The sequence below is a fragment of the Rutidosis leptorrhynchoides genome, chromosome 1, assembly GCF_046630445.1.
Source record: "Rutidosis leptorrhynchoides isolate AG116_Rl617_1_P2 chromosome 1, CSIRO_AGI_Rlap_v1, whole genome shotgun sequence".
NCBI classification, from domain to species: domain Eukaryota; kingdom Viridiplantae; phylum Streptophyta; class Magnoliopsida; order Asterales; family Asteraceae; genus Rutidosis; species Rutidosis leptorrhynchoides.
This window is the reverse complement of record NC_092333.1, coordinates 636,872,235-636,882,793: the sequence shown is the minus strand read 5'-3', so window position 1 is coordinate 636,882,793 and position 10,559 is coordinate 636,872,235. Positions and strand designations below refer to the sequence as shown.

General features: G+C 29.9%; 1 protein-coding gene across 1 annotated transcript; it reads right to left on the bottom strand.

The window, feature by feature from the left end:
- Positions 1-2,241: 2,241 nt before the first annotated feature.
- LOC139849079 (heavy metal-associated isoprenylated plant protein 35-like) lies at positions 2,242-4,484 on the bottom strand. The gene is made up of 6 exons (XM_071838754.1): positions 4,443-4,484; positions 4,228-4,303; positions 3,100-3,164; positions 2,580-3,054; positions 2,341-2,450; positions 2,242-2,298 (listed from the first exon to the last, which is right to left on the bottom strand). The coding sequence occupies exons 1-6, from the start codon at positions 4,482-4,484 to the stop codon at positions 2,242-2,244; spliced, it is 825 nt and encodes a 274-aa protein (XP_071694855.1).
- Between the last annotated feature and the right edge of the window lie 6,075 nt (positions 4,485-10,559).

Here is a 10,559-nt window from a genome sequence, read left to right as displayed (position 1 = left end):
ACCTACACTTGTTAAATGACGTCATATGTATTTTTACTACAAAATACAGTATGGTGAGTTTCATTTGCTCCATTTTTAATTGCTTTTGCAATATATATTTTTGGGCGGAGAATACATGCGCTGCTTTTATGAATGTTTTACGAAATAGACATAAGTACTTAAAATATATTCTACGTTGAGTTGTACCACTAGCATACTTCCCTGTAGCTTGGTAACTACCATTTACATGCGGTATTGTAAACGCTAATCCTGTTGATAGATCTATCGGGCATGACCACGGGCGGATCCAGCATGGTGCAACCGGGGTCATCCGCCCCCAGCGATCGAAAATATTTTAATAATTTTTTATGTAAATGCGATAAAACTGTGCGTAACTATCAGGTTATATAATATATAGAAGAAATGTATAACAAAGTGTCCTTGGATCAGCTGGTTGATGTAAGCCGCTAATAACAAACTGGTTGGAGGTTCGAGTCTTGCACCTGTTATTATTACTTTTTGATAGCATTTATAAGTTCTCTTTGAGAAACTTAGGAGCTATGTCCTGTGAGTTCTTATAAGAACAATTTATTGCTAGAATGCAAAGGCGTTATAATAATATGTTTTTATAACGTTGTTTTATATGATTTTTAAAATTCAAATAATTTTAGTAAATTTTTGCCCCCGTAGAAAAATAATCCTGGATCCGCCACTGGGCATGACAACCCCAACCGGGCTGGACGACCTCTGAAATCCCTTTTGATACGTTAATTACTTGCAAAGAATATAAAAAAAAAAAAAAAATGTGTCTCTGGTTAAATTGTCTCGGACTCTCGGTTTGTTCAATAGTACAATTCTGCATGTTTGTCGCTTCTGATTTTTTTTTTTTTTTTTTTTATCCTTCATTCAGATTAGTGAGCAAGGATCTTAGACGTTTAATTTTGGCCTCTTGGTAGGACACTGCTCGGGTGAAAGCAAAGTAGACAAATAATACAACTCAAGAACATATAATATGTTCTAAGTCAGCTCAACGAATATTTACCAAAAAGTAGTGTACGGGTTATGAAATTCAACACATGCGCACACATATAGACTATATGTTGTTTTGCTAGTCAGAAAAGAGACTGGCAGAGTATTAATCTTTTGGATGATCAGCAAGCCACACACGTTCCCTCCGCTGACTTGACAAGCACCAAATTTAACGCTATTTTGTCGAGCGTATTGAACAACTACTTTATCCCATGTCTCATCTTTGTTCCTTGTTTAGGTCATTTTATAAAATTCTGAACTTACTATGACATTTAAGAACATAGGTCTTATCATGTGGTTAGCCGAGGTTATTTCGCGTATACTCGTGTAATAAATTCAGTGAGTGTATATAGCTTAAGCTAGACAGATATTGTTATATAAAAACGGCAACAATAAGAATACGTATGTGAAATATGGTAACACGGGAATATGGGTCAACATATGTTTGTAGATGCACGTATATTGCAACTGATTGCACTAGCAGTATTATTATTGTTGATGTAGTAAAAAAATCGCACATAAGGGTATATGCACAAATTAGGGTACATGTTTATAGCTGAGCAAAATAAACCTTACATTGATTGAAGTAACTTCAAATAATTGCACATTATTTTAATAAACTCATGATCCAATAGTAGTACTAACAATATGTGTGTGCACATATATTGCAACTGAATACAGTAGCAGCATTATTGATGTCGTTAGAAAAAGATAGGCACAAATTAGGGTGAGAGACTATATCCACATTTGTAACAAATTTACATTGTAAGAATATAAAAAATAAGTAACCTATAGTTTTTTTTGGTTAATTTATTAGTATGTATAGATGTATAGACATTTTGTGACAACAGAAGGGGCAATATGTATTGCTACTTTGATATATTCTTTTTCGTATCTGCTATTGACATTGAATCTATGTTTTTGAAAAGTGTTTATTTTCACTGAATATTGTAGTATCGAACTTGATAAAATTGACTGCCTAAGTAATAAGTAATAACATACTCCTTATTAGAAATGATAGCATCACAACAACCTCACCAAGTCACCGCTGCAACGCCTGCCTCAACCTAATAACTCGTTGCAAACAAATATCGACTTTCCTATAGGCATAAAATATGGACTTAAAAATGTAATTACATAAAATCCAAGGATTCATTAATTTATTAAGATTATAATTACAAAACTTCATAGACTCGTACAAGTAGTATACGACCAATTAATACACCGACACAATCACATAACTAAACACCCGTTCGGATTCTCGTCACTAAACATCTCGAACGAGTCACCCGATGGTTATGGATCGTTATACGACTCATAACCCAAACCCACATTCACATTTGTTTGTGACATTTCTGAACCGTAATGAGAATAGGCATAAGCTTGAGGTTGTTGTGGCGGTGCATAATACGACATTGTATAGCTACTAATCTGAGGATGGGCTGTGTTATAGTTCATTGTATACAATGTTGCCGGTGGGGGAGTATAATAGTGACCTGACGGGAATTCGTAACCATGGTGACGTGGAGGGCTTTGATTGGATCGTGTAGTTGCAATTTACGGGGGCCCACCTTGTTGATTAACAGATTGTGGAGCACTTGATGTTTCTCCAATACCATTTGTTGTAGTTTTATTACCATTTTGCCCTTTCTTATTCTTTTTTTCTTCACCAAAAATAATTACGACGTCGTTTTGCTCGATTTGTTTTCCCTTCTTTTCAACAACTGCCGGAGAATCTTGCTTACCAGCCGGGCCGGTCGCCGGTAATTTATTCTCTTCATCTTTTACTTCCTCCGCCAGTTTCTCACTTTTATTAACTTTCCCGTCTTCGTTTGTTACCGGGTCTTTGCCGCCGGCAACAGTGGAACTGACACTTTTCACCGGATTTTCAGCCGGAATATCTGTTTTACTCGGTAGAGGCTTGATTTCCTTACCGGCAACAGCGGACTCTTCACTTGCATTCCGTTGGCTACTACTGGGTTGTTTTTCATTTTTCTGAGAATGCTTCTCCGATAGGTTAATCTCCGGTGGGTTTTCCGGCCATAACTAGGCATGCTTCCCCGATTTCACAAGTTTCCGTAATAAACTTGCCGACGAGATGTCTCCGGTTACCACCACCCTTTGATGTAGTCTATTAATCTCTATCTCATCAACTCCTGAATAAAATTAATTAAAAAGGGTTTTATAAACCACCTAAATTTACAAAATATTTAGGAATAATAATTTAGGAATTATCGACTTGGTTGGAGGCCACACAAATTTAACAAAATATTTTTGGATGCCACCTTCATTTAAAAGGGTTTTATAAACCACCTAAATTTACAATTAGTTGAATATATATTAAATGGGGATGATTTTAACACACCATTTTTTGATCCTCACACATTTATTTTAACCTTTTACTCTTCTAATAATACTCCATTTTTTTAAATTGGTGTGTGAGGATCAAAAAAGTGTATATGAGAATATCCTCATATTAAATAGGCCTAAAAACTAAGTATAAAAATATAAAAGAATAATAATATTCATATTTTAGAACAAAATTATAATAATAAAATAATGTTAATTAATATAAAAATGATTAATCGGGTCTTTTGTACAATTTTTAGGTCGGTTTATATGCGTATTTAGTATATATTGAACGAATTATAAATTTGAGTAGGCCACAAAATATATTTAAAATATAAGTGGCTTACAAAAGATTTTGTTAAATTTGACTATCATCCGAATGTATAATCCCAATTATTTTTTTGACGCTAGAAAATATTGATTTTGTTAACGACAGCCCTTAAATTTGTCGTTAACGTGCATAAATTCATTGTATATTCGCAGAAGTGTCATTAAAAAGTCAATCTCAACTGCTATATACAATATAAGTTAATGGATGTCGTTAACAAAAGATAAAAAGAAATACATATATAAAATATTATATGTTTTGTGTAATAATATGTATGGTTTTTAAAAAAAATACAAATATAAAATATTTCTTCATCAACAACAGAATTACCGAACTTTTAACGGCTACAAAAATGGTGTTTGTAAATTTAGTTTCATTTTGTTTGTGTTTTGGAAAAAATAACGTATGATACAGTGGTAAAAAATACATATAATTATAATATAAATTTAAATTTAAATAAATACATACATTAAAATATAATAACTAAAATTATTATTTTTGTAAATCAAACTATAGTGTATCATAATTCATACAGCATATACCTGGAAGAGATTGAAACAGTTTTTTAACTTTACGTTTGCAACCTTCGCAGTGTATAGAGACTCTTAAAACACATGTCTAAAGATTATAAGAAAAATATGATCAAAATAAATACAGTATAAGGTAAGATCAGTAAAGCATGCATACAAGAAACCCATGAAATGATAAGTATTATTATTAATATTACTATTATTTTTAATTATTAATGACTGGTTACCTTATGTTTGATGGGTTGCTGTGTTACTTCAATAGAAGCCATATGAAATATGAAAAAAAAAAAAAAAAAAAGAGGGAAAACAAGTTGTTGTAAAACATGTGTATCAGCAGGGAAGAGGGAAAACAAGTTAAGAGAAAAATGAGAGTAGCTGGGTAGTGAAGTGACTTTAATTTGACGAGGAATGATGATGCAAAAAGCATTTAATTTTGTGAGTTGTGAAAATAAATCTTTTTTTGGGACCAGTTTTTGGTCTAGGGGTCGGTACTCAGTAGGATTGATATTTGGAAAGTTTAACTTTGAAAACTAAAAAACAATTCAACACAATTAATAGACATCCATCTAAGGCTGGTCACTATCGATCGCCACTCATTCCGCCAGAGAGTGACGGTGGTAGGCAGAGACTCGTTAGAGTGCTCGTCTGTTGCTCTTGCAACGGAGCTCTACGAGCTTTTGTGAGTCCCACTTGTCTAGTTTTGAATTTTTGTGACCCAAATGGATATATTACCGTTTGCGTTTTTTTTTTGTTTTTTTAAATTAATTATTTTACCCTTTAAATATACATAATTTTATAATCATTTTTTACACTCGATACAACCATTTTAGCCATTTCTGGTTTGGTTAAATCAAACAGTTTAATTATATCTTTTAGGTATTAAGTGAATTTTAATGCTAAAGTCATATAGTTCAATGACCCTTGGAATTACGGATTACGACTAAGAAACTTGTCTTTATTTTTACAAACATATTGATGTAGTTAACTCGAAGAGAAAATAAACTACGTTTATTCTCCTACCACTCTCTTCTGATTTTCATCACAATTAATATTTTCCTTGTCATAAAAATCTACACTACAACCGTTTATTGAGATATGTATTTTGCATACATATGTAACGTAGTTAATCATGTAAAAAGAACTCATATTTGAATAAAAATAATAATAATAATATAATAATAATAATAATAATAATAATAATAATAACAACAACAATAATAACAATAATATAAAAATAATAATAATATAATATTAATAATTATAATAATAAATATTCATAATAAAGTTTGTTTAAAATTGAGTATTTAAATTTTTAATTATTATTATTATTATTAATAACAAATGTCTCTTGAAATTGTTTAAAAATTAAAATACAATTATTATATGAATGTTGTACAATATGTTTCAAAGTTTATATATGTTTTCATTATTTGTTTGTAAAAAGTTGTACAAATTGTTTTAAAGTTTTCTACATATGGTCATGTGGGTGTTTTATCATAAATTTGTACATAATGTTTCAAATATTGTACATATGATCATGTGGGTGTTTTATCATAAAGTTGTACATAATGCTTCATATATTATACAATTAATATGTTAATATTTTTATTAAATACAATTAATTATTTTAATGACATCATGATGGAGGCTTAAAAGTTTTCTCTTTATTTTTTAATTTTTTTAAGCTTGAATATTCTTATTTATGACATCATCATTATAGAGATTTATTAGATATTACAGATTATAGATTACAGATATTCTTTCATTTCATTTTTAAAAATGTCTAAACCAAACAATAACGATTTTTCAACCATATGCTCAATAATTCAATCCAATCACCAAACAATTCGTCATCGAATCAAGCTAGAAATTATTCACCAAGTCAAACTAGTTTTTCACAATTCGTACCAAATCAGAACGCTTTTTATCAACAACAATTCATTCCATCACAACAACAACTACCATATCTACCACAATAACAACTACCATTTCACAACCCATTTTATCCACAACAACAATCATTCACATACCAACAACAACAATTCTTTTCGCAACAAGAATCATACATTTCACAATCTTTAACACAGTCGACTATTGAAACCGTACCCGAAACACAACCCGAAACTGAACAAAAAACTAAAAGAAAATGTAAGAAGAAAGTAGTCATAGGCAAAACAAGTGAACGCCTGAGACGTCAACTTATGCATTGGGTTCTGGAAGAAGAAAAAATATTGGCATAACGTTCGCTCGATGCTACAGAAAATCCGCATATCGGAACCTCACAAACTCACGAATCATTTTGGAATACGATTGTAGCCAACTATAATTGTGCGGCTGATCGCAAAAGAAACAGTGATTAAATAACTGACAAATGGGGTAAAATAGCAAAAGAATTCAAACTTTTTATTGCTATTTACAATCAATTTTAAAAAAGATTGGCGAAGTGGAGCTAATGACTCGATAATTGAAGCCGCGCGTGCACAATATCGATCATGATAAAGTGTCGATTTTACACACGATGAAGAAAGGAAACTAATTTGTGAGTGTGCAAAATTTTGTACGCTGGAAGGCGTGATGAGCAATCGAAGATGTCCATAACCAGAACCACCGATGTGACGACCCGAAAATTTCCGACCAAATTTAAACTTAATCTTTATATGATTCCGACACGATAAGCAAAGTCTGTAATGTTGAGTCTCGAAAAATTTGGAACTATGTTCATATATTCAATTACCCTTTTGACTATGCTCTACGATTCACGAACATTTATGTGTATATAGATATGTATATACAATATATAGTTATAGTAATTGAAAACGTTAACAAAGTATTAGATGTATAATACTTTACATGAACGTATTTGTTTCAATATATGTTTAATATATTTATCGACGAAATTAAAAGATAATCTCAAATGATGAATTATCAGATACATTATGATATTGTTACGGGTCTCTATTACGAGGTCCACATTGATTTGAGAAATCGTTCTTTTTTTAACGGTATTCGGAATAATTGGTAAAGTAATCTACCATTGAGAACAAAGTGTCAAATAACAAAAGTTAGACAAAAGTTAATGGAGAACCGAATTTTATAATATTTGATTGATTTAATTTCAAACGTGCGAAAACGTTTTTAGATATAATAGGAATTGATTGTTAAAATGTTTTTGTTTAAATAACGTAATTTGAATATATATTTTACAAAGTGATAAAATATAATATTAACTTGGTCATAAAACGTTTTGATTTAAAACAATATTATTAAATATACTTTAATAAATAACGAGAAAATGATTTAAAGAAGCAAATGACCAAAACACTCGAAAGTTCAAGATACACTTTGAGTAATATAGTTTATTGATAATTTAAGACTATATTTTGACAAAGGTACGAATCACGAAACATAAAGTACAAGTTTTCTAAGCGTACGAAAGGACGTTCGAAAAACTGGAACCGGGACATAAGTCGTACGAAAACGTACAAGACATCGGAACCAAAATTTCAAGTTAACTAGGTACGAGAATATAATATAATATATAATTAATTAATATAAATTATATATATTATATATTTATTTAATTATGTCGACAAGCAAAACAACAAAATTATGTGAGTTGTAAAATTATCCCATGCGATCGAATGTGATATGGCCTAGAAAGCCATGCGATCGCATGGCACCCCTGGACTGGCCAAGTCTATAAAACGCAATCGAATTCAGTTTGGTTCACACACACATACCTCTCTTATTCCCTCTGTATTATATTATTATTATTATTATTATTATTATTATTATTATTATTATTATTATTATTATTATTATTATTATTATTATTATTAAGATTATTATTATTAATCTTATTATTAGTATTATTATTAGTATTATACATAAAATATTACTACGAGGTTATGCCCAAACGATTTCAAAACAAGCTTTTTGAGCGGGATAGAGTTAAAGAAACTATGGGTTATAGCTATGGAGGTTATGGGTAATGTTCGTGGGTATTGTTCGTAAGTCAAACCTAGTGTTTATCATCTCCGTTGCGTCTACGTACTTTCCTGCAATATTGAATCACAATATTGATATGTGAGCATTCATATCTTATCTTTTATATATTAATAGTGTATCCATGTCTAGTGCTCGAGTATATACGTTTATGCATGCTTGTATGCTTTAATTTTGTCATTAGATAGTTTATGATGAATCACAAATTTGATACATATGTTATTGATATAAGGTATATGATATGCATTTCATTGGAAAGCTGACGAAAAATTAATAACTTTTCATTTAGAAATCGTGTGTTTTCGAGGAACGAATTAAAAGTTATGGTCAACTGAATTATGATTAACATTAATTGGAGTTGCTTTTGAATCGGCAATTGATATTTAAATAACTTGTTTATAAGATTGATAAATTAGATTTTCAAATATTACTGATTGAGTAAATGAATTTCTATATAAGGCACGTCTCGTCTTGCTGAACAATTGTCAAAGTTGACTGTCTTATCATGTTTTAAAGCTTTATAAACACTATAATCTGATTTTACAAGTATTGGAAAACTATGTGAAATAATAAAATATTTTCGATTGTCATGATAATTCAAATATAATATAGCTCCTGAAATAAATAATATTTTAAGTTTGATAAACTATAAATTCGTTCAATTATCAAGACTTATACTATGTAAATAAACATGTATAGATTTAAAGATCATATTGGATCAGGTTAACTTTTGAGATGACTTTTGTTAACTTTTGCATGTCGGTCTCGAGCATTAGGATTGTGATACACTATGACCCGACCTAGCTTGTTAGACATGTATTGACCAACATATGTTCTCTAGGTTGAGATCTACGATTATTTTGCATTCCGATTTTGCATTCCGATTTTGCATTCCGAGTTTCGGTCACATTTCGGTGAATGAATTTATGTGCTGCTAAGGTGAGTTTCATTTACACCCTTTTTAATTGCTTTTGCAATCTATATTTTGAGCTGAGAATACATGCACTTTATTTTAAACACAATGGACACAAGTACATACTAAATTCTACACCGAGTTTGAACCGAAAATCCCTTAGCTTTGGTAACTAGTAACTGCCGGTTATAAGAACTGGTTGGCGCGAATAGTGGTATATGGATCCATAGGGCTTGACATCCCCGTATGTTACAGGTATAGAAACCCTGGCCTGAACTATAAAACAGACGTATGCTATTTGAGTTTAGCACACGTCGGATTGCGTGTATTGTACATGTTGGTTGCATATATGTTAAAACATGGGTACTTATTATAACGTTAAAGTTTAGTTACCAGGGTGCTCAATTTCGTAGAAGCTTTTGATAAACGTTTCGGATGAAACAACTGAAATCTTGTGATCCACCTTTAAATACAGATTATGCGCAACACTAAAACTATGAACTCACCAACCTTTGTGTTGACACTTTTAAGCATGTTTATTCTCAGGTTCCTAGAAGTCTTCCGCTGTTTGCTTATACATTATACAAGCTATGTGCATTGAGTCTTACATGCTTTATTCGAGAAAATTTTGCATTCAAAAAATCATCACCATGTATCTTATTTGACTGTATTGTCAACGGATGTATTGTTAAAAACTATTATATACGGAGATTGTCTATACATAGAAATCATCAGACATCGAAAACCTTGGATTTATATATTCATTTATGGTGTGCCTTTTCAAAAGAATGCAATGTTTACAAAACGTATGTGATAACCCGAAAATTTTCGACTAAATTTAAACCTAATTCTTATATGATTTCATTTAACCTCGACTAATTCCGACGATTCACGAACCATTATTTGTAAATAATTATGTATTAATATTAAATTGTTATATTAATATTATTATTATCACTCATCATTATCATTTACAATTATTATTACTTTCATTATTAATATTGATATCAATATTATTAGTGTTATTAAATATTATCATTAATATAATTACTAATATTATTACTAACATTATTAGTAATACCATTATTACTAAAATTATTATAATTATGGTTATTATCATTATAATACACCTTATGAATTTTTATCATAAATATTATTATTAAATCTATTATGATTATTACTAAAAATTATCATTTTTATTATCATTATTCTTATTAAAAGTATATTAGCATCATTATTAGTATTGTTATTTTACAACTTATTATTATCATTAATGTTATTATTTTTATTTGTATTATTATTATTAACTAATATTAATAATTATTATTATCTTTATTATTATTATTTATTATTATTATCATATTTACAATTATTATTATTATATATTTATTAATATATTTAATAATAATATCAATAAAAATAAAAA

Coding starts and splice junctions, on each gene's coding strand:
- LOC139849079 (XM_071838754.1), bottom strand. CDS start 4,484: ATGGCTTCTATTGAAGTAACACAGCAACCCATCAAACATAAG. Junction 2,451..2,579: donor ACAATCTGTTAATCAACAAG/GTGGGCCCCCGT, acceptor ACTATAACACAG/CCCATCCTCAGATTAGTAGC. Junction 2,299..2,340: donor TGTCACAAACAAATGTGAAT/GTGGGTTTGGGT, acceptor CCATAACCATCG/GGTGACTCGTTCGAGATGTT.